General features: G+C 36.8%; 1 protein-coding gene across 2 annotated transcripts in view; it reads right to left on the bottom strand.

Moving 5' to 3' along the window:
• Positions 1 to 26,313, bottom strand: part of TNKS (tankyrase) — a 214,348-nt gene that overhangs the window by 148,677 nt on the left and 39,358 nt on the right. For both annotated transcript variants that reach the window (XM_011281425.4, XM_023252430.2), the window contains exon 3: positions 2,850 to 2,945. In XM_011281425.4, coding sequence (XP_011279727.2) covers positions 2,850 to 2,945 — 96 coding nt within the window. The remainder of the gene's footprint in view (positions 1 to 2,849; positions 2,946 to 26,313) is intronic.

Raw genomic sequence — 26,313 nt, 5'->3', positions numbered from 1 at the left:
TCAGAAAAAGGTTACAAATAAAATAGACCAAAATGGTCTCTCTAGGTGGTAGAATTAAGAATGATTTTTTTTTCTTGTACTTTTTCTACTTTCCTTAATTTCCACAAGGAATGTATTTCTTTTAACTGGGGGGGGGGGGGGGGGGGGAGGGGGAGGGAAGGGAAGAAAAGGCCAAAGTAAAGGCACACCCACACTCCTCTTGAATAAAATTTACATAGGCTGTTTTAGGCTTTTTATATGCTTATTTCCTGAAAATAAAAACAAACAACCACCTCCAAGATCTTAGGTTAACTGCCCAGAACTTCAGAGTGGCTAACAAAAACCAACACCACCACCACCACCAAAAAAACCCCTCAAGATTTCTTCTTTGGGTATCATTCACTTAGCGCTATAGGAGTTTGATGAGTCTCTCCAATTAGTTATTCTAAAGGTATGCTGTTGTTTTCTATGGCTTCATAAAAATCCATGCATTCTTTATGCAGACGAGGATATTAGTCATTTCTTCAATGTAGAATATTTAAAATATTCTATAAAAAGAGATATTCACTTTGCTAACTTCCTTTAAGGAATATACATAGACATCTGTATACAGTTTTGCCTAATGCATAAGTAGTAACATAAAAGATGTTAGAAAACCGTCTTCAGCAACAAAATTCCCAAAGAGGAAAAATACCAAGAACAGGAAGTTTACTCTTAAGCTAAGTACCAGTACTAAAACCCCACCTGGCATAAAAACAAAGAATGACACATCACCCAAAGTAATCCCTAATAACTCTAAATTAAGGCATTCCTTTCAAAAGATTCTTTTTATCAGTGCTTTCTTGTTTTAATTTAGCTTTGGAAATACTATTGCCTCTATAATTCCATTCAAAAGGACTGCTTGGAAGGAAACCTGTATGGGTAGAAAAACATTTTGGAATCCATTTCCCTAAAGTGTTAATTCACTAAGATTATATAACATGAACGTGTAAATATCACTAGCTTATATTTTCCACAAAATTAACTACCACCACTAGAATGTTTACCTTTTAAACCTAAAAAGTGGTACATCATTTCCAGAAGGGTAACTATTCATGAAAAGAACAATTAATGAATTCAGTATTAGGACCAAGGAGAATTAGTATCTCCCTATCTAAGCAAAGTACAGCCCAAGAGGGTTTTCAAATCAAGCTTAACAGATACGGCATCTGTCTTCCAGGAATCTAGTCTCCATGAGTTATTATGCCAAAGCTCTTCTGCAAACGAACAGCAGCCAATATCATCCCCCCAGAAATTCATTTCAAGTTAGGACATAGCTTCGTGCTGTTAATAATTTGTATTTCAACTTTGTCTTTGGAAAAACTTGGAAGTGGATTTAAAAACACGGTTGCATTAAATGAATCTCACAGATGGACAAGAAAGGCATTGAGGGTTGAAGAGAAGGAAAGGTCAGAAGGAGGACACTCAGCCACAGAGACAGTCTTGGTCCGCGTTTGGAACACACCTCGATTCCAATGGACGCTGTTTCTCCTCCGGTCACAGCCCACTCCAAGGCTGCTACTACTACGGCCCTAGTGCTTTGTGAAAAGAGGGGATGGAAGGAGACCTGAGGCTGTATCTTTTCATTGCATTAGTTAAAATTATATAATTATACTTAAAGTTCCTCTTATCTACACTGGTTTAAAATAGCTTTATTTCTCTAGTATATGTTATCTTGATTCGGCAACCAAATGACTTCACCAATTCGAATCACTTAATTAATGGTGAAAAGTCTTATCACTCGGATTGAGCAGAGATTTATCTCAATTTTAGCAATAGTGAGAAGTTGTGTATGTGGAGTAATTGAGCAAAATTCCACACATTTTCAAAGCTTCTACGTATAAACATTTTCCATGCACCTCAGGCTCTGTTAAAAATGCGCAGCATGTACTCTAAACTTAAAAGTGAACATAAGATTTATTTTCTTCAAACACGGGCAAATTTAAAAGGAAGGTAAAAGTCATTTACTTTCACACAACCTAAAACAATACTGTTAGCACTGCAGTGACAAAGAGGCTCCAAATTACAAAGGTCAGTTAAGTAAAAGAAGGCAAAGGCAGCAGAACTCAGACGCTAAGAATAAAAACAAAAATAGATCCAATGCAGTATTCTGAGAACGAAGATCAATGAGAACAGTTGCTCCGTATCCTCTCACTTATAGCATTATTCTCTATATTGTTATGAGACAGCCTTTCTATGCCAGCATCTCCTCTTTGCTGGCTCTTGACATTTGCCTTAATAAAACCAATATGTAAGCCCCAAATGTTCATTATCTGAAAGAAAAAGGCAATACATTGCCTCATCTACAAAGTACTTAGCTATCGTGGGCAAAGTGAGAAGACAGGATAAAAATATAAACAGAACGGCAAGGAAGGAGCAGCATCATATTTTATTTAACTATTGATCTGAGTAATAAGGCAGCAGGTTGTCTTTCCAATCAAAACTACTTTTATAAGTAATACAAATGCCCTTGCTTGCTCAGTGGTGAAGGTCTTCAAAAGAAATCGACGGAGAAGAGGAGGTTCAGGGAAATTATGCTCGAATCCATAAAAAAGGACTAACACATGAGTGAATACTTTATGCTATCATTTAATGCTGTAATTCTCAGAAATTCCAAGCAGAATAAACAATCTTACTGCTTATGCTTATGACAGCATAGAAATTAATGAGACAGTTAATATAGCAAATCAATAATAAAGTAGAGATAATGGCACGCATATTTGTTGAGCTTAACCAGCAGGAAAATAAAATTCAGCGCAGAAAGGTTTTATGTAAAGTCAAGCTAGGGGTCCCGTAGATAAAACAACGTGGTAGCTCTCTTGTTTCCTTACCTGTGAGGACAGCTTTCGCTGAAGAGTCGGCCAGGTCCAGGGCTGATTTCCCATCAGTGTTCCGAATGTTTGGATCGGCTCCGTGCTGCAGCAGCACTGTGCAGGGAAAGCAGAAACAGTATCTTACCTCAGGGATACAGAGATTATTTACTGGTAAGTGTCGCCTCGGCATGGTGTAGGCATAAACATACATTGCACGGTTTTTTCTCTTTCAAGAAAAAAAAAGAAGAAAGAAAGACACAGAAAGGTGGGAAAAAAGCACTGCAGCAGAGGATCCTCTCTAGAGTAAAGCAAAGTTGGCAACTTGTGGTACAGTATTATCACATGACTTAGCATCATAAACATGCAACTAGAAAAATCTTGCGAGAAGCCAGTTTTGGTTTGCCTCCTTCAGGCAGTGGAATGGGAAGCTGTGTGCTCACTGCCTCACGCTGGGAAATACGCTAACCGGGAACCTCCCTATCTTTACTACCACTGTGGCTGCTTGTTGCTGCTGCTTTACTGCTGAATTTCCTAACGCTTCCTCTCCTCAGAAGAGTTGTAATACCGTGCAAGCCTTTTAGTGGCTCGCTGCTTGCACAGGAAACTCACCAGAACATGCTGGCTTGCTTCCAGGAAGTTTAACGGACATAGGAATGCATGCAACCCTGCTCCCCTGCAGTCAGGCTGCAAAAAAGAACTGCCCTCTGCAATAATTCTTTCCATAAAAAATGTTTAGAAGCAGAATATCACTATGATACATGCCGAGGAATGAATGCTGCACATGCTGTATTAGGTAGAAAGTGGCTACGGAGAATTCTTAGACATGGAGGCTCCCAAAGGAGAGAAGTACTGTTTGAGTCAAATCCAGATGTAACGATTTATTAATCCAAAACACTTCCCCGCCATACCTGGTATGTGAGCACATGGGCGTGGAGGGATGGCGGGTGCTGCTGTAATACCACCCAACGGATGGTTAGGCTACTAAATACAATAACAACTAGTCCAAACAAGCAGGGTTCAATTACAAGTTCTTCTAACAGTTCAAATAGTTAAGATTTTGTGTCCTGCTGAGAACAGTAGCTGTTACCATTTACCACTATACTACAACATAAATTTAAAACAAAGCAGAAATGTCATATTCAAATACGTGGTTAAAGAGATGTTATATGATGTCTAAAAACGTCGGAGCCACTGCTGTTGGTGAGTCCCGAATTTTCATTCATTGGCACTTCCAAGCTAAAGTCCATACATTCCTTGGGAATATATGGAAGGCAATCCTCCTGTATTACTAAGTAATAGGTCCTGCTGTTTATAAAGCTCTTCCCCCTCCTTTAATCCATAAGCCATCTAGTCAATGGCTTCGTTATAAAGTACAAAGGAATAGCCTTATCTGGAATTAGGACGCAGCTGCCGGAACAGTGTTCATCAGCACCTCTCGCATTAAATCTTGGCCACTCTCAGATGTGGGATAGTAAAAACTAGCCAGGGCTGAGAAGATGGGAGCGAGATTTTGCCAGGACTTTCCATATTATTTCATCTCTGAATGAAAGCAAGCATAATTATTTTCCAGATGTTTACACACTGACTCAAGAGTAAACAGAATAAAAGAGCAAACCACAATCTCAAACCGTGGTTACTCTTTCATCATGATGAATAAGCTTTCATGGCAACAGTTTTGTTTTTGTTTTTGTTTTTTTTAATTCCAAGAAGAAATCCCAACATGAAGGTCTGGCTTATAAAGGGTCTTTATCATGAAGCGGACTCATGTATCAAATGTAAAGCTGACAGCTATGGCTCTATCTTTATTTAGTAGCTGAGTGATCACATGCAAAGGGTAGGAAAACAAAGAAGTAACAGCCCCATGAAAAGCAGAGTTTTTTTACTGCATACTTTGAGAACTTCAGACCTGCTTTAAATAAGTAAAGCAGTATGTTCATTTAACAAGGCTTGACAATTATATGATGGGAGCTTTTATTTTGCAGTTTATGAGGTAGAGGAAAAAACCTGAAAGCCTTATTGTTTCTCCAAAAGTCACCTAAAATCTCGATCTTTTTTGTTTTAACTAGTACTTTACCTATTACATTTCTGCTATTTTACAATAGAAATCTGCCATTAAGTTTGGCTGCAGTTTTGCTTTATTTTAGGTGACTTTTAAAGAAGCAATCTTGTTACTAAAAATATCTGTTTTCTAAAGATTCTGAGTCCTATGTATTTCTTTCATTAGACCTGAACGCACAGAAACAGTGCAAACTAAAGTAGCAACAGGGAAGAAGAAGTTGAATTTTCTGAAGCAGATGCTGACAACAAAATCTACATTAGAAAATATTCAATCATTTCTAATTAATTGGAGAGCAGTTAACTAACAACCAAAACTCAGTAGAATTAAGAGTTTTGGGGGGGCGCCTGGGTGGCTCAGTCGGTTAAGTGTCCGACTTTGGCTCAGGTCAGGATCTCCTGGTTTGTGGATTCGAGCCCTTTATCAGGCTCTGTACAGACAGCTCACAGCCTGGAGCCTGCTTTGGATTCTGTGCCTCCGTCTCTCTCTGCTCCTCCCCTGCTTGTGCTCTCTCTCTCTCTCTCAAAAATAAATAAACATAAAAATTTAAAAAGAAGAGAGATTTAATTTAGGGGCAATAAAGGCATCTATAACTAGAAGTAAGCTAACAATTCTCTAACTTGTGTAAAAGGGCAGTGCTGGGAAGTTTACAGAACGGTGGCAGGCAAAGCACTAAGCACGGAGCCTGTGCTACACAGCAGCTAACGACAATATTTAAAGCACGTTTATAAATGGAGACCTTGTTTGTGCTCTCAACTCTACCACTAACTACTAATTCAATGCTCTGTCCTAGAGCCAGCTCTTTAAATCTTTATTTTTTCTGCAAGGGGTCTGATAGCAAATATATCAGGCTCTGTAGACCATATGGTCTCTGTCTCAACTACTCATCCCTGCCTCAACCTCATCCTTACAGGGGAAAAGTAGCTCCAGACAATACTTAAAAGAATGTGTGTGGCTGTGCTTCAATAAAATTTTAGTTAAGGACAGTGAAATATTAATTTTATATAGTTTTCATGTGTCACTAAATACTAGTACTGTGATTTTTTAAAAAAATCACTTAAAAATGTAAAAGCAATTCTTAGCTTACATACAAAACGCAAGGGGTGAGCTGTATTTGGCCCGTATATGACAGTCTGCCAACGCCTACCTTGACAGTGATATACCAAATATGGTCTATGGACTATTCTAGTCCCAGAACTCTTTGTAATCCATCTACATTGAAATAAGCACAGAAATTAAGAGGAAGCATCTAGAATTGTGTATGTTATTTTAAAATTATTTACTGGTATTTCATTTTTATTGTACTTTACAAAATTATTGGCCTGCCATACCCTGGGGAGGAAGAAAAACCTAGTCCTCTACCTCATATGGTTTGAGAATTAAAAAATTCTCTGGGCCAGACTTCCCAAGTCTAGAAAGTGGAGGAGCTGGACTAGGCAGATGATGTCTAGATGTCTAAGGTAGAAACTCAATTAAAAAGAAAAAAAAAAAGTTATTTTGAGTAGAACCTTTTCCTTCCCACCCTCTAAATCAAAATTAAAAAAAAAAAAAAGTTTTTCATTCACCCTAACACTTTAGCTAACAAAAACAAAACTTTTGCAAAGTAGAACCCATAATCAATGGAAGTTGTGGGGTACATACTAAAGCGTCCCAACCGACTCCCAAGCAATTCCTCCGATTGAAATTCTGTTTCACACTATTCTCTATGGGGAGTTGTTTCTCTGTTTTCCAACGCCAAACGAACAGCACATACAACAGGCAAAGGTAAAACAATGGCTTTCAAGAATGACAGTTTACACTTGAACTGGTGACATGTGGAATTCTCAATTCTGCTTCAAATTTTGCATTCAAACTTCTGAGCTACCGAATAGTTACAAAATGTGACTTGCAATGCATACTACAATTAGAAATTCCTCTCTCTCTACCCCTCCTCTGCACTTGCACACATCCGCTCACATGCTCTCTCTCTCTCTCTCTCTCTCTCTCTCTCTCTCTCTCTCTCTCTCAAAATAAATAAGTAGTGGGGCACGTGGGCGGCTCAGTCCGTTAAGTGTCGGACTTTGGCTCAGGTCATGATCTCAGGGTTTGTGAGTTCAAGCCCCACATTGGGCTCTGTGTTGACAGCTTGGAGCCTGCTTAGGATTCTGTGTCTCCCTGTCTGACCCTCCCCCACTTGCGCCCGCGCGCTCGCTCGCTCTCTCTCTCTCTCTCTCTAAAATCAACATCAAAATAAACTTAAAAAAAAGAAATTCATCTTGTAACATCAACATACACTGACAACGCACTCATATAAAACAGTCTCCTTCAAAAGTAGCACAACGTCTGAAGCAAAGTTCCCAAAATATACAAACAATATAGAAAGTAAGGTTTGAAAGAAGAACAAGGAAACTAAAATCTGAGTAACGATTCAGCACATAAATTCAAGACTACTGTGGCCATTCAAAAATCTCCTTGTACTATCTTTAACCAATTAGGTCATCATCAAATCTCGAATCCCAAATGACTTGTCTATATCCAATTGTTCGACCGATGCATTTCAAATCCATTTATGTCCTTCTGAGTTTAGGAGGATGGAGAAAATATAGCAGCTGGCATAACAACAGATAGTTAAAACCAAGGTAGGATTACAATATTCAAACTGTCATTCTCAAAAGAGCTTATGCCAAGAAGGACACGTGATTTTCCTATTTCTGGTGCAAGCATTCAGCTATAGTGAGCCAGATTCAAAAGCACGCCTTTACCTTGTGACCAATACAGTAGAAATTGAAACTGTTTCATTTCTCAAAACCATTGAATTTAAGCATGCCTATCATTTTAATTCTTCCGAATAAAAAGAAAGTATTTTTACATGTATGCAAAGCCTCGTCCTATCAAATTCCTAGAAAAATACCAAGTGCTAGTATGGTAGATTGTATTTAATTATAGGTATTAGTAACTTATTTAAGAAGATAAAAGAAATAAAAACCATACAAATATCCAAGCTAAACATAAACATCCAAGCTAAAACATAGCAAGACTTTTAGGTAAGTTGTCAAAAAGTGTTTAATACAGTTTTCACTATAAAATGTAGAAATCCTCTATTACAATATTGTAAATTCTTTGTTATGTGAATTTTAGAGCTACATTAAAGGTCTAAAACTGTTCCTCACAACGAACACTCAATTTTATTTATTTGTTTATATATTTTTGAGAGAGAGAGAGAGAGAGAGAGAGAGAGAGAGAGAGAACGAGAACAAGTTGGACAGGAGCAGAGAGAAGAGGAGGGAGAGAATCCCAAGCTGCGTGTGGAGCCTGATGTGGGGCTCAATGTCATGAACCACAAGATCATGACCTGAGCTGAAATCAAGATCATGACCTAACCAACTGAGCCACCCAGGCCCCTGAATACTCAATTTTAAAAGCAGTTATGCTTATGTTAAAATGTATCTCACAGTCATCTTATCTTTATGAGTATAGAGATAGTCATCTGACTGAGCTTCCAAAATTCAATCACAGAGAGGACTAAATTCATTAGATTTTTTAGCAAATAAAACCTAATCTTAGAGCAAATATCAAGTGGCCAAATTTTAACTAGCTACAATCTTCAATATATAGGACTCTCACCAACACACATGGCTTTTAAAAGACAGATTACTTTTTCTTTTTTTTTTTTTAATGTGTATTTATTTATTTTGAGAGAGACAGAGCATGTGCAGGGGAGGAGGCGCAGAGAGAGAGGATGAGAGAGAATCCCAAGCAGGCTTTGTCAAGACCCTGAGATCATGACCTGAGCCGAAATCAAGAGTCGGACATTCAACCGACAGAGCCACCCAAGCACCCCAACAAATTATTTTTTCTAAGTGATACACATGGCATATCCTGAGGTTAATATCTATTCAGATTGCCTTTTTCCACAGGAACATGTACAATATTATAATTGTATTATAAGATGTAATGGCATGGTATTATAAATCCTGTATATATTTATATATTGTACACATTTTTTGAAAAGCCATTTATCTTTTCATTCAGGATACACTTTACTTACTATGGCATAAAGGTAAACTACCATATTTTATTTTAAAAAATCATCAAGAGTTGATTTATCACTAACAGTAGACATGAAAATTCAAGTAACCAGTGTTATCCTACATAGTAGTATGGCTTACTGAATCTGAAATAGAATTTAGTATATGTGCTGCCGAAGTGAGCACTGAGTTAGAATTTGAATGACAAGTTTCTCTTTTCAATACTGGCTGACCATTTATTTGGACCAATCCTTAGGCTGTGAATAATGAACAGAACTAGATTTAAAACAAAAACATAACTTCATCTAAGAGCTAATGACAAAGAATTACTAGCCCAAAACTAAGGCACAAAGGGGAATCCAGAGGACAAACATATATGGAAACTGCCTTTGTTCCGAAAGCACTTACTAATCCAGAAAAATATAAGTTGCCCTTTCAATGTCTCATAGGACACAGGGAACAGCAATCATTTCTGCCCCCCCACCCCCGACAAAGTAAGGATTCTAACAAAGACTGTCCCCATACAAAAAGGGCTATATCCTCAGGATGAGGATAAAGTGACCTGAACTCACCCTAGCACAGAATCATCCCTCTGGTTGGAAACTTTGGGTGTCCAAACTATGTGAAGCCTTGAGTTTAATTTGAAGGTGGTCCCAGACTGGCAGTAATGTCAGGACATCTGGCAAACATATATGCCCATCCTCTCAGGGGAAAGTACTTTCATCAAAGGGCAAAAAGTTAGTCCTTACAGATAAATTTAGAGTAAAAGGCCCACCACATAGCCAAGATAACCAAGTACAGAGGTAATCCAAAATGCAGAAGCAACAATGAATATCAATAAACAACACACACAAAAAAACTCCACAAAAACTTTAGATATCAGAAAGAACTACCAGATACGTTATAAAAAGAACTATGCTATTTAATAAACAAGCAAAGACGGAAAACCAAAAAGAACTATGTTCATTGTGTTTAATGTAATAAAAGACAACCTGAAATATCTAAGTTAGATGAAACTATAAAAAGTGATAGAGCAAAGTTGTAAAAGAACCAAAAAGAATCTTTGAAGGCAGTGATCAACGGTGGTGCTAAACTGTGACCTTTGAAAGAACGGAAACTCAAAAGATGGGTACCATGATCACTCGACTCTGTCCGTGACAATTTGGCAACCACCTGCTTACAACTAGAATCAGAGCAGAACAAGGTGGTCACGCTGAGCTGAGAAGAGAGAGATCTGAATTCAGAGAACATGAACTGGTTGGAATCTGTAGGATGGAAAACTGGAGAGGAGGGACGAGGCAGCGAGCAGGGCCCAAATGTCTGTGTAGGGGTCCCTTGTGATAACAAGGCTATGGGCTGGCCTCGTATCGTTTGTATAAGGTAAGACCACCAGAGGCTTGACAGGTAGTAGCTACTGTTGGGTTGAGCACATCACACAGTCAGTGGAGGTCAAAAAGTGCAAGGGGTGGGCAGTAGTGCTGAGAGAAACTGAAATTCTGGCCTTAAGAAAGTACGGAGATACTAAAAACACCTACTCAACACAGTGCAGAGCTGAGAAAACAAAAGGCCATCTGAGTTATGAATACGCACCACACCCTAGAGCAGACACTTGGGGTCTACAACGTCACTAACTTCCCTGTTTGATTATTATTAACATCTGCACTGATGGTACAAAAGCAACGAATAAAACTGCTGGTAACTTAGCACAAACCAAGGCAGTGGCCCGAAACTATACTAGGGATCCCTGCATTCTTCACTGCCTTGAAAGAAAAAATAAATAAATAAAGTGGTTTCATTTTAGAATGTCCTTAACGACAGTAAAAATTATTAATTGTATTAAATCTTTACCCACAGATACACATCTTCTTAATGTTCTCTGTGAAGAACTGGAACATGCATAAAGACTTCTACTATCTCAGTTAAAGGACTCATGGGATTACTGTGGTTGCAAGCTGAACTAGCCACTTTTTGTCATGATGCAACATTTTTAATGAAAAGAAGAACAAATACTATGGTCATTCAGACTTGGTATCTGGCAGGCATTGTTAAAATGCCAATGATGGAAAATTTAAGTTTTCACGCAAAAATTAGAATTTTGCAAATTTTTTTTCTCTGCCTACATAAATTTGAACGTAGACTTTTCTGCTGACATTGGTATAACAAAAGTAGTTTTTTGGTATAGATTTAAAATGTGTCAACATCTTGGAATTTCCAACTCAGTGAGTTAATATTTTCAAAATGACCAATGGAAACCTCCAAAATCGTATTTGAGTACAGAACCTTTCAAAGTGAAACACAGATCATTACACTGTGATGTTACAGAGTATAGAAAGTTTTCTGTTATGGTTTGTTTCCATATGGCAATTGCCTATTTAGAGTCTACCACTTGTCAAGTTTGGATTGGGATATCGAAGAAGAATACTCACAATTATTCAAAAATGTTATTATATACATTTCCCTCTTCCAACTATAAATCTGAATTTTCTTCATCAGAACATATTGCACACAAAAGCAGACATGAGGATCCCGTTGTCTTTGATTAAGCCAGATAATAAAGACTGTATGCATTAATGCCAATATTTTTACTAATTTTTGGTTTTGGAAAACATAGTTACTTTTCATAACAACATTATTTCTCTCAATATATAGTGAATTTAGTATTTGCTAAAATACCTTTATGAAGATTGTAGTTTTGATTTCTAATGTTATATATGACCCAAATAAACAAAAGCTCTTCAGAATAGAAAAAAATGCCAAAATACTTGGAAATTGCTCTAGAATAAGCCCTAGACTCGACACACCCTAATAAATTCTAAAACCAACCCTCAACAAGATCTGCAGGAGACAGTATGAACATTGAGTCCCACTATGATAAAGATTTTAGGAAGCACCTTGGGCTTTCCACAGAAATGCACTTATTTAATAAAGCATAAATCCAAACATCCAGAAGTTCAGGGTGATTTGCCAGCAGCCAAAGTCTCTGCTAAAACAAGCATAAAAATTTTTCAGAGGAAGATAAATAAAAATAATATTGTAGTTCCTATAGTGTCTACTATTGAATAAAAAATTATTAAACATATAAAGAAAAAGGAAAATGTGATCCACAGTCAAGAACAAAAAAAGCAGTCAAAAGAAATCATGTCCAAGATGGCCCAGATGTTGGACTTAGCAGACAAAGACTTTAAAGCAATTATTATAAATGAGTTCAAAGAATTAAAGGAAAATATGATCTGAAAAAGTAGAGAGAGATACTCAGAACCACATTGGAAAGTTGAAGAAATCATGCTACCCAATTTCAAGATTTATTAGAAAGGTATAGTAATTAAGACAGTGAATTATTGGGATAAAAACCTATATTCTGATTAACAGAAAAGAAAAAAGACCAACACAAGTATAGCTAATTGATTTTTCTATAAAGAAGGCAAGGATGGGCGCCTGGGTGGCTCAGTCAGTTAAGCCTCTGACTCCTGATCTCAGCTCAGGTCATGATCTCCTGGTTTGTGAGATGGAGCCCCCATCGGGCTCTGGGCTGACAACACAATTCTGTTTGGGATTCTCTCTCTCTCTCTCTCTCTCTCTCTCTCTCTCTGCCCCTCCCCCACTCGCACACTCAGGGGCACTCGCGCTCTCTCTCTCAAAATAAATAAATAAACTTAAAAAAAATACAGGCAGCAAGGTAACATGATGATGGAAAAAAATATTTTGAACAAAATACGTTGGAACAACAGTTACCTACACAGACAAGAAAAAGAAAACGCACAAAGTCTGACTCTTACCTCACACTTAGAAACAAATTAACTCCAAATGAGCCATAAATTCAAAAATAAAAGTTAAAACAATAAAACCTGTAGAACAAGACATGGAAGAAAATCTTCATGGCCTTGAGAGAGAAAAGATTTCTTAAGATAAAAATGGCCTACCCATAAAAAAAAAAAGTTGATAAATTGTACTTCATCACAATTAAGACTTTCCGCTTTTCCAAAGACAGTTATGAGCATGAAAAGGAAAGTCACAGACTAGAACAAAATATGTGCAACAAGTACATGTGAGAAAGAACCCAGATCCAGATTATATAATGCTGAGACTGTCGAAAAGAAACAGTCAAGAAATAATTTTCTATTGTGTCAAAGTCCAAGTTTTCAATCATACCTTTTTTAGTCTTTGCCTTTCATACCAAAGTCACCAAAAATTCAGAATCCTGTCAACATCTGGGACTAGCATACTTGTGATACATTACTTAATTTCACCTCAATGAACTACCTGCCTTTTTGTGCCTAATCAGATACCCACTTATTACTTTTTTCCACGTATGTCACTGGAAACAAAACAAGGCTGCACTTCTTTTTTGGAAAAAAGTTCAAAGAAATCAAATTCTCTGCAAGTCGTCTTCACTCACTACTGACAAAACATCACAGTTAACCAGTTAAGAACACAGTTGGGTTAAGAGACCATCCTCTTGAACGGGACTGCATGGGTTAGAATCCCAATTCCCTTCCTCCTAGTTCTGGGGCCCTAGGAAGTGATTGCACCTCTCTGCTCTTCCATCTTCTCATCTGCAGATAAGAAAATAGCAGTAGCTACCGCATGGAGTTATTAGGAGGACAAAAAGAATAAATATTTGAGGAGTTCTTAGAAGAGTGCCTAGCATATAGCAAGCAGGAGCATAAATAAGGCAAAGGGCACAAACTTCCGGTTACAAAAGAAGTAAGACGCCAGGGTGTAAAGAACAGCATGGGGTGCACACTAAATACTACACAGTATTAACAGTAATAACTTTGGCGACAGATGGTACCTAGACTGACCGTGGGGATCACTATCATCTATACCTGAAACTGTTCTATGTTTTTTTAAGACATTAAAAAATATTTAGTCACTCAAACAATTAAGCCAAGTAAATAAAAATTTACTGAATTCACATCGGAGTTTTTCACGATCAAATTTTGGCGTGAAATTTTATAATAAAATTATATCAATTATATATCAATATCAATCTAATTATACCAATTAGAATCTGCTCCCATTATCAAGTTCACCTACAAATATAGAAAGTCAAGAATTTTTTAAAAGGCCCATTGCATCCAGAGTAACTTAGAAACAGATGATTCTATATGCATATATAGTAGATTTTTAGATCCAGGTCAATTATATCCTTTTTATAATAGAGGTAAGCCAGGCCACAATACATCTGTGAAATCAGCATTATCTGCTTACGCAAACCACAATTTAAGACAAAGCAGGCCCTAAAATAAATCTAAGAATGAGTCTAACAAAGGATACTCTTTCTACCTGGAAACATCAGAGAGTCAAGTCTAAAAGAAAGTACCGCCCAGGAGTCAGACAAACCTGAGTTTTAAAATACTGTTCTGTATTTTGCAATTGTCTGACCTTACACAAGTTACTTCACCTCTGTCAATCTCAATTTCCTCTTTCATAAAACACTACCTACCTCAGAGAATTGCTGTTATAATTAAGTGAGACACTATATATAAACCTAGCTTGGTTCTTGGCATATGATAGGGATGCAATAAACACCTTGTCCCTTCAATCAGGATCTTTTCACCTGCCTTTCAAAAACAGAATCATACACACAGACAGCGCTAAAAATCTATCTGTTGGACTGAAATAAAGGCAAAATGGTAGGAAGAGCCCTAGGAACAATGAATTCATTTGTGCCAAGTCAATTATTGTTTTATGCTTCCTTTTATTTAGGGGGAGATTACTTTTCTAAACCTTGGCTAGACTCTACTAAATGAACACTAATAAGGAACAAAGCAAATAACTTTAGTCTAACTACTCAAGTTTCTAAAAGGATTACATTTTTTTTTTTTTTTTTACAGTTCTAAGGGACAATGACCACATGAAAAAGGTGCTTCCCAATCTGTCTCTGGGAGAGAAAGGCAGACCCTATCTCCTTTCCAAAACCTTCCCTAAACTGTCACCCCACCTCCCCTCTCTCAAGTCCTCGAGGACTTAGTATTCCAGGCAAACTCATTAGTATAAAACATTACAGCCAATTAAAATTCGTTTTAGTGCCACTAGGTACAAGGTTTAAAGTTACATATTTAGAAACAGTTGCCTCAAGGAACACAGGATTGAACCTGTACCCTAACATTCTGATTTTGCTTTGAACTTTAGTTTAAGAAATTATATCACTACTACGGGGCGCCTGTGTGGCTCAGTTGGTTAAGTGTCAGACTTCAGCTCAGGTCATGATCTCAAAGTTTGTGAGTTCGAGGTTCCTGAGTTCAAGCTCCTCATTGGGCTGTGTGCGGACAGCTCGGAGCCTGGAGCCTGCTTCGGATTCTGTCTCCCTCTTTCTCTGCCCCTCGCCTGCTCATACTCTCTTTCTCTCACAAATAAATAAGCATTAAAAAGTAAAAAAAAAAAAATATATATATATATAAATATAAATATATATATATATATATATATATATATATATATATATATATATATCTCACCACTATTTTTTTCCTATACCTCTGAGAACTGATTCAACAGACTGAACTTCAATGTACTGTTGTTCTTTCAATCTGACAAAGAATGTAACTCTTTCACGTCTTCATTTTTTGGGAAATATACCAAATAATTTTTTTAAACTTACTTTTGTTTTTTACTGGATTTGACAAATGATCCCATTAGCAATATTCTTTCCTTTCTTCTGTTTTTTGCTCTACTTTTCATCCCCGTGGCTTATTTTACAACTGAAAGTTTGTACCTCTTAGTCCCTTTCACCTGTTTTGCCCACACACTGGCCAACCAATGTTAGCAATATGTTTAATAACAGTACTCAATCACATTTTCACACCCCACCTCAGCTCCTTTCCCCCACACTGAGGAAAAACAACAACTGAATTCATGTTTTATCATAATTCAAGTTTAAAAAATTACACAGGATATGAAACAAAGGACATAAACTAATTTGCATTGATGGTAACAAAGAATGGCATATGGTAATGGACAGTTATCCAAAGTTAGCTTACACAAAACCCAGCTGTAAGAACTCCTTACTGTTGCCACCCAAGGGAAAAGAGAGTGAAAGCAAACGAGCAATTACCGAGGCTCTACCTGCTTTACTATTTCACTTAACTTCCTCTAACAACCCCGTGCAACATGATGCTCATTTTATAAATGAGAAATTGAGGCTCACAGCAACTAAATTTGCTATCTGTCCAAGATGACAGTTTATAGGTGGAAAAGTAGAAGTCATATCTAATACTAAAGTCCGGCATTTAATTTCTGCCTTATTCTACACGAGTACAAGCAAGATCACCCCAGAACTGTAACTCAAGCTTTTTTACCCTTAGGTGACTTATGAGAGGCACATCTACGTATTTGTCCTAAATAACTTTATTTACTGCTCCCATGACCAGCATCCTCTTTCTCATCCCATTGAACAATCCCCCTGTGGGAAACCATGAAACCAAGGTTCAGAAATAACACCCATGACAGCTAGGGTTCCATTTTAGAGACCCACTAGAATATTTCCTGTTCTTGTTCCCTCAATCCTTATGATCAAGCATATTCTTTCTAAAGACCAACACTCAAAACTGTGCCCCCAAACAGGCACCATAAGTGAAAGGCAAAATAAAATATATGTCCTCTATTTCTAACCCTGATTACTTGTACCACAGAGCAAATTCAGAAATTTTCAGGCCTGACACAAAATAAACATATATATTTGGACACAGTGTGGGATTTCTTCATGTCTTATTTGTATCTGTCATGTCTAAGGGAAAAATATGGAACAATTCACGGTAAGGTTTACATACTTAATCCTGGATTCGGGTTACAGATGAAGAGTCTGACACCCACTCCATTTAAAGAGAAAATTAAGGGGCGCCCAGGTGGCTTAGTCAGGTAAGCGTCTGACTCTTGATTTCAGCTCCGGTCACGATCTCACATTTCATGAGATGGAGCCCCTCATCGGGCTCCGCACTGACAGCACAGAGCCTGCCTCGGATTCTCTCTCTCTCCCTCTCTCTCCTCCTCCCTCGCTCTCTCTCCCCCAAAATAAATAAATAAACATTAAAAAAATAATACGAAGAAAATTAACAGATTCCAATAATTTAAGGACTAAGAGTACACATTTTTTTATAGCCTGGAACTGCACTTACTATACTTAATAATTTTCTATATAGTTTGGGTCAGTTGAGAATAAGGAGTGAAAAGGACGCTGTAAATCTTTCTTTCCCATCTGGACCTGCTTCTGCAATCTCAGTTACCACGGAACTGTACAAAGGGAGGACACGGCTTTAATATGAACACGTTTCAGATAATATGATAACCATGTAAAGGGAGAAATGACTGATTCCATGGGCCATTTGCATCAAATACCATTTTCATACAAACACAAATTAACGCCAGACATCTCACTGAAATCCAGATCATTTCGGACCCCCACAGTTAATCTAAAAGTAAATGCAAATGTATAATTAATTCCTTTAATAGACAGACTTGAGCAATAAGCAAATCCCTGCACCACTTCAAAAACTATAGGAGGTCTTTTTTGTTGTGTTGGGTTTTGACCCTTTTCCTCCTAATTTAAACATCTTGATATATTCCTTAAGGCCTTAAGAGAACGAAGGCATTCACTCTGGGAATTATAATAAAATGCAATTGGACAAATATAAAACTTTATATATAAATATATACACTTACCACCATTAACCAGAATGCCTACTAAAGTAGTCTCAGATTTATAGTAAATGTATAAATACTCTAACTTTCTTGAAAGCAGTTGAACCTAAGTGGGCAAGTTATCAAGATAACGGTGTTTGGTGTCGGTGGGGATTTTTTTCAGAAGGGAAAAATTATCATCATCCTTAGCTCTTCTCCTCCTTTTTAAGGATACAAGTGTGGAATTTTGCCAACTTTTACTTTTTATGAAAATGCTATATTGAGAGTTGTTTAGAAGATCTCAATTCAGTTTATATGGGGAACTGATGTTAAAAAAGCCCACGGGAGGTATTCTGGCAGGAAAAGGGAAATGAGACAATCATGAAACAAAAGCAAGCGAATTGCATTCTCAAGGGCTTCACTGAATTTTCAATGAATTTTTGCAAAGAGTAAGGAAGATGTGAGAAATGACTTTCCTTAACCCAGCTCATTTATGAATGACATATAAATACATAATGTGACAGATTAAACCAAGAACCCAAGTGGAGATCTCCAGCAGTTACAATTTCATTCTGATTAAGAATTTGTGGCTTTCCAGGACTTTATGCTAAGATAATTAAGGATTACACATATATCTAAAGAAAAGAATATTCTCTATAGTACTATTTAGAAAACAAAAGTGAAAAATCAGAAATATTATAAATGGTATAATATAGGTGACTGATTTAAAAATAATGGTTATTTCCATATAATTCTTGACAGCCATTAAAATGAGATTAGATAAAAATATTCACTGATAATGAAATATGTTCGCATCACAAAGTGAAAAAATAAGAAACAGTATGCATGGAATGATCCCGTTTTTACTGTAAAAAGGATTACATACACAGGTACTGTGGGGTCTAATATTGTTCGATAGAAATCCCTACAATGATGGATATTTCTATAATCCGCACACTGATAGGACAACCAATAGTCACATATGGTTATTACACATTTGAAATGTGGCGAGGGCAACTGAGGCCCTAAATTTTTTAGTTTTTAAATTTTAGCTAATTTATTTAATGGCTACCATATTGGACAGAAAACAAGATGTGACAGTTGTTATAAGTGTATTTTCTAATTTTTCTTTAATGAACATCTGTTACTTCTAATAATACCGTTAAGACAAAACCAAGAAAGTTGTTAACTTTGACATGCTATGTTTAAAGTAACAGGAGGTATGTATGTACCTGGAGTGGTCCAGCACCGATCCCACCCTTCCCTCCCTGACCCCCAATGTAGGCCATTCTAAGTTCTAGGGCTTTTAACTTCATAAAAGGACAGGTAACCATGGAAGTGATCAGGCAAAACTCCATTTAAAATAGAATTTATACAAGGAAAGTAAGTATCGTTTTCTCAATAGTGGATAAATAAAAAATGTAGTTACCTGGAAATCATGAAAGGGATATTACTTTAGGAGTGAATTACAATAATAAAAACGTGGTTTAGGTTTTAGTAAATAGATTATCTTAAGATTTTTTTTTTTTTTTTTTAATAAGGCTAGCCTGGTAAAGATTGCTACTTAAGTTTGCTAAATATTATATAATCTAAAAAGCTAACCTAAAAATAAAAAAGAATTGATTCGGCACCCTTTAAAGAATGAAATTAATTCTTTATCCTTAAAATATATTCTTAAATAAATCCCACTAAGCAGACAGAACTTTCAGTTCTCAATAAAGAAAACACTTCTATTATAACAACTTTATATCAGCTTTACGGACTGCTGGAAATGAACAATTTTCTCCTTTCCTCACAGATAAAATGGTAGGTAAGATGAATTGTCTGCCTCATGCATAAGATACAAATATTAGCAAAATTAATTTGGCTAAGTGCTTTGAGCCGCCTCAAAGGAAAACACTTTATTAAGTATCATCCATCCACAGCAATTTCTGGTACATTTGCCACCGTCACCTTTTTCTTTCTTCTCCCTCCCTACCTCAATTTCTCAGTTCCTGACAGCAGTAATTCAAAGGTTTGATCCACAAGTGGCAACCAAAACTGCCCATTCTTTATAGAAAAACCACTATAACAGAAGTCAATGCATGACTGGAATCAATATTCAGCGCCCTAGCCGACTGAAGAAGAACAATGCTTTGACAAATGACAGACAATCTAACCATAATTTGTACCTGACCATAAATGTGTCTTGTACTTGTACAGGAATATGGAAATGTTGGACATGCTGCAAATTCACCGATCTTTAAAATAAAAGCACTTCAAAATATCACCTAATCAAGAAGAGGTGGAAAATTACTGGGCTTCCTTATCCCCATTAACACAGGTTTAATGCAAAAAAGGCCAGAGAGAACAATGCTATCTTCTTATAAACTGCTTTGTCACCCCACACACATCGGTGTACGTGGAACGTACCACACACACTAGTCCAGTCGTGGGCAGTATTAGTACCAGTGATGGGCAATAAGAATACAAGAATGAATAAGATTATTGTTAGCTCCCTATCACAGAGAATGACCAAGTATGATCTAAATAGAATACTACAGAAGCATACAACGAGGCACTAACCTATTTGGAGCATACTCAAGTTCACACCTTACCTGATTCAGTTTAAGAGATTAGCCCCTGGTCTTAAAGCTGCATTAGGAAGTAAATACACTTTGATTATTTTAATTTAATTTTAATTTTATTCAGCCATTTTAATTTAATTCATCACTATGCACATACCAATCATTTATGCTAATAAATAGGAAGGTATTTTAAAGTGTGTGTATGACCCTGGTTTACCTGGGGAACAACTCCAAGATATTTCTCTCCATAATGGCATCCCAACAAGTCGTTCTTCCTAAATCATCATTTCTTTATAGTTTATCTTTACTTGAATTCAATTTCACAAACAGAGTGTTTTCAGTCAGGCTAGTCTAGGTTATGTCGCAGTAACGAAGTGCTCCAGAATCTCATAGGCTTATTAGCAAAATTAAGTTCATTTCTCACTCACACGAGTTGAGAAAGTGACAGCAGGGGAATTTCCTTACTCACAGGTCAGGCTGAAGACAGCTCTATGTTAAAATGTGATACCCACATAACCAAGGTGGAGAAAAACAAAACATAGTAAACTATACCTTGGTTCTTAACACTTCTGCTCAGAAATTATATATTTTGCTCCCACTCACATTTTGTTGGGTGGGAAAAGAAGGAAGTAAATATATTCAGTGGACAGAGGACCATTTACTTCCAGAACTGGAGATTTGTTGGTCTACACCAGACTAAAAAGATCAGCATTTGCAACTTTGCTCATATTTCCTGTCTCGATATTGCAGAAATATGGAAAACTATGAGAATTATACCAAGGCCAACAACATGAAGAAATAGCTCAAAGAATATCTATGTGTCCTCTGATCTCAGAAAAGCAGAGGGAAAGCACAAGCGAAAAAATGTTTATCTGTAAGCAATTAATGAGCCTTCCTTCATGGGAAGGTTTCAGGCAACAAGCTATTAAAATAACCTACTTCCTTAAATTCTAGAAATATACTTCCAAATGGTAGGGGCAAACAATGGTATCTCAAAAATAAGCAAGCATATTTTAGATAATTATTTTCTAATTAAGGAAGGTCCACCTTACTTTTAAATCTTAAAATTGACCTATATAATATATTCACTTTTCATTATGGAGTAGCTTACTCTTTCATTTTGAATTTTAAAAATAAGTCTTAACAAATTGTTATAATGCACTTCAAGCAGAAACCCTTAAACCCAAAACTGCTTTCCTGCATTTCTGCAATGTAATTAAAATTATAATCCTATTTCCCTATAAACTGCTTTTAACCTAAGAATAATTGTCTAATAGAAATCTTACCTTATCATTCCAATGCTGGTGAGACACCAAATACTCTTCTATTTTAATTGACATATTGGACTTCACCAAAACTAAAAACCTTCGCTTGTCCAGAGACACCATTAAGAAAATGAAAGGTAAGGCACAGATTAGGAGAAAGCATTCACAATAATGCTTATGATAATCACACATCTTAGGACTCATAACCACAACCCACAAAGAATTCTTACAACTCAATAATAACCACACACACACAAAAAAAAGATGTGAACTGAGATCTCACAAAATAATATACACAAATGACCAATAAAGATGGAAATATGCTTAATACATTCAACCTTATTCAATTTGCTTAATACATTCAAATATGCTTAATACATTCAGATTATTCAATTTCCTGAATAATCAGGAAAATTCAGCTTCTTGTAAAGTTCAACATAGATGTATCATTCCATCTAGCAATCCCACTCCTAGGCATCCATCCGTAAGAAATGAAACAATACGTTTACACCAAGACCTATACACCAATGTCCACAGCAGCATTCTTCGTAACAGCCACAGACTGGAAAGCACCCAAATGTCTGTCAACTGGACAACATCCATGATGGAACACAACACAACAACAAAAAGGAAGGAATTATACAGAAGTACAGTAACGAAAGCTGCCAGACTTTTAGCCAAACAGACTCAGAAAAAGAAGACTCAAATAACCAGAATCATACATGAAAGGAGTATATTACTACCAAGGTTACAGAAATAAAAAGAATTATAAAGAAACATGAGCTGAATGGGAAAACTGGATACCCACAAAGTTGGACCTCTTGTCTCACATCGTATACAAGTATTAACTCCATATGGATCAAAGACCTAAAAAAAGAACTAAAACTATGAAACGCAGAAGAAATGTTCCCTATGTTTAGAAAAAAGCAGGATTAACTCTTCATAACCTGGGATTTGGCAAAGGATTCATTCTTATGACACAAAAGCACAAACAACAAAAGAAAAAGTAGATTTTTTAATGTTATTAATCAAATCATCAAAATTAAAAACTGTTTCACTGCAAAGTATGTTACCAAGAAAGTGAAAAGACAACACAGAATGGGAGAAAATATTTGCAAATCATGTTTTTGGGATGGAATGTGTACCTAGATATATAAAAAATTCTTACAATTCAACAATAAAGTGACAATCCAATTAAAAATGGACAAAGGACACAAACATGCGTTTCTCCAAAAAATATACACAAATGGCCAAAGGGCACATGAAAAAATGCTAAAGATTACTCATCAGGGAAATGCAAAATAAAACCACAACAAGGTTCTGCCATAGAGCAGGCATTTTACTCTGAGTAGGCACAGAGGTATATACACTTGGAAATGGTGCAAAATAAGGCAAAGTTCCTGTGTTTCTACTCAGGCACAGAGTAGGGAAGAGTACACAGAGGTGACAGACAAATATATGATTAAGCAAATATATAATTTCAGGCAATAAGTTCTTAAGTAAAATGAAACATGGTTGGTAAAACATGGTTAGAAGAACCAGACAAGCAGGGCAGGGCAAGAAATTATGATAGCATCATAGCAAAAGTACAAGGAATTAACATTATGTGTGAAAATCTGGGGGGAAAGTGTTCTAGGCAAGAGGAACAAGTACGCAGACCCTGAGAAAGATGCATGGTCGGTTCATTCCAGAGACGAAAAGACCAGGGTAGCCGCAACATGAAGAAAGGGAGAGAAGGACAGGCATTAAGTCCATGCTGTAGGTGGAGGTCTGACCCAGATCAAAGAGGGCCCTGTTAAGGGATTAAGATGTCATTCAAGTGTAATGAGAACTCTTTGTGGAGCACTTTAACCAGGCCAAAGGTATGATCTGATCAGGGCATATAACCTGTGCAGCTGCACAGGGCCCCATGCTAGGTTTAATGCTCTGCTGTCACCATCTTGAAATACTTAATAATTTTAACTTTTAACATGTATTTTGTAAACAAAGTCCAATGGGACAATGGAGTATGCTGCGAGAGAAGAGATACACTGGGCAGCAGCCCATGCACACACAATAAAATCAGAAGTTTATACAGAATACCTTTTTTTTTTTGTCACCCAGAAACAGTATTAAGGTATCCTTTAAGGCATAATGACATGGCTCAAAGAATGTTAATTATTATTCAATATTTGAAGGAATCCAAGTTCAAAACCAAACTCATCTTTACTTCTTCCTCTCCCTGACTCACCCCACCCTCTGCACCTCACCACTCAGTACCTCTCTGGGAATGGCGCCCAGTTGCTATAGTGAGGCCGGAAGAGCCACGTCCGTACTCGAGAACTTCTGATAACGAAGATGATTGGTTAAAAGTCAACATCTGACTCCAGCTGGGCATCAGATTCCTTCTATCTCAGGTTTGAAACACAGAGTGGATCTGAAGCCAAGACACATTAACATCACTGGAGAATTCTAGTGGGGAGGGCCACAAACCTGAGCTGTTGGAAGTCCCCAGAGCTGGCCTGGTTCCTCACATCTCCACTCTTGGTTCTCCTGAATGGTTGAGTTTCTGACTCAACCATCTGACATGCAGTCTGACAATTTTACATGCAGTTTTTATCATAACTTCATGTATCTGCCTGACCCTTTACAAAGGCCCTCTAATCTGTAAATGATAGCAGACCCCTCTAGTCTAGCTGATCCTATGACCAACCACAATCCAGAATTCCTATCCTGCTTCCAGTTTCCTACTTCTCCAATCAAATCTACTCAACACAAAGTGGATTATTCTTCCTTTAATATAGGCTTGATGGCTTCACTTCATCCAAATCACTGCCTACAGAATTTTTTATCACATGAACAGAATTCGGTAAGAGCAGGAGGTAATTCCATGAGTTCAATCACTATACTTAATCAGAAAGTTTCAACCATAAGATTTAATATCAGATTAATGATAGTCAAATAATAAAATTAAATCATTTGAGATAAATTGTAAAGATTATAGAAAACTCAACTGTTTGATTGCCAAAAATGTAAAATGGAACATTTTCTCATCTGAGATAAGAGGAGTCTAAGCATTCACATCAATTTTGTTACTTAAAATACTCTTAGTTTATATTCAAATCACTGTTTTTTTGGACCAAGTATATCACCATCTATTTTGATGCTATAAACATTTTTAAATCCTGTTTTACTCACCAATGTATCAATCTAAATGCCTAGCAAGTGCCAAATGTTTGAAAACAATAAATAAGTATTTGTTGTTTAAGTGATCAATGGTGAGGTATTCTGTTATTTGCAAGTGAATGTATCCCAGATAACAGAGCCTCTTACTCCATTTTAAGAAAATGAGCAAGGGGTGCCTGGGTGGTCAGTTGGTTAAGCGTCTGACTTTGGTTCAGGTCATGATCTCACAGTTGGTTGGTGGGTTCGAGTCCCATGTCTGGCTCTGTACTGACAGCTCAGAGCCTGGAGCCTGCTTCAGATTCTGTGTCTCCCTCTCTCTCTGCCCTTCTCCCACTTGCTCTCTCTCTCTCTCTCTCTCTCAAAAATAAATAAACGCTAAAAAAAGAAAATGGGCAAAAGACATGAAGAGATATTTTACACGAAAGGATATACAAACAGTAAATAAGCCTGTGAAAAGACATTCAACATCCATAGCCATTAGGGAAGTACAAATTGAAATCATCCTGAGCTATCCCTACATACCTATTAGAACAGCTAAAATAAAGGAAAGTGACAACAGCAAATGCTGGCAAGATGCAGAGAAATTAGATCTCTCATATACTGTAGTAGGAATGGAAAATGATATAACACTCTGGAAAACAGTATGACAGCTTCTTTAGGAAACTAAACATACACTTAACATAAGATCCAGCAATCACACTCCAGAGCTTTTATCTCAGAAAAATGAAAACTCATATCCATGTAAAAACTTGTACGTAAGTGTTCAAAGAAGATTTATTTATAATAGTCTGAAACTGGGAACCACCAAAATGTCCCTCAATTGCTGAAGGGCTAAATCATGGTACAGCAACACCATGAGATACTAATCAGCAATTAAACAAACAAACAAAACTGAAAGGCATTGTGCAATGTGGGAAAAAAGCCAATTTCAAAAAAAAATCACATGCCCTATGATTCTAGCATTCTCAAAAATGACAAAATTATAAAGACTGAAAACGGATTAGTGGTTCCTAGGGGTTAAGGATGAAAGCTGGGGAGTAGACCATAAATAAGTACAATGAGAGGGATCTTTGTGATAATAGTTCTATATTTTGATTGTAGTAATGACATGAATTTCCAAATGTGATAAAATGGCACAGAACTATACAATGTACCAACACTAGTTTCCCATGCTTAGTTTTGTACTATAAATGCATGAGGTATAACCAATGGGAAAACTAGGCGTGCCCATTTCCCTGCTTTTCCAATCTCCTAGAGGTCCCTGCATTCCTTGGCTCATGGCCCCCTTCCCCATTTTCAAAGAAAGTAATGGCTGTTGAATCCTTCTTACAATGCATCATTCTGACTTCCTTCCTATCACTCTTCTCCAATTTTAAGGAACACTGTGATACCTGGTGCCCACCAAGATAATTCAGGATCTCTCTCCATCTTTAGGTTAACTGACTGGCAACCATAATTCTATCTGTAACTTTAATTCCTGTTTGCATGTAAAATAAAATATTCCCAGGTTCCAGACACTGAGATGTGGACATTTGGGGGCCATTATTTTGCCGCATACTACATAGAGCAGATCCCTTCTCATAGCTGTAAATTTTAAAAGTACAATTGTAATTCATATGAGATTCTACCATCTCATATTATCTCTATAAAATAACAGCAAGGTAAAAAATAAATAAAACAGTTCTATTATTTCTACTTGATAAGCGAAGTAACTAAGGCACAGGGAGTAATCTGCCCCATAATCTGTCCTAAGTCAAAGTGCTTGCTAACAAGATCCAAGAGTAGTCATGAGGTCCCATGATT

Source organism: Felis catus, chromosome B1 (assembly GCF_018350175.1).
Source record: "Felis catus isolate Fca126 chromosome B1, F.catus_Fca126_mat1.0, whole genome shotgun sequence".
NCBI classification, from domain to species: Eukaryota; Metazoa; Chordata; class Mammalia; order Carnivora; family Felidae; genus Felis; species Felis catus.
The sequence above is the reverse complement of the archived record's forward strand: the minus strand, read 5'-3'. Positions and strand labels throughout refer to the sequence as shown.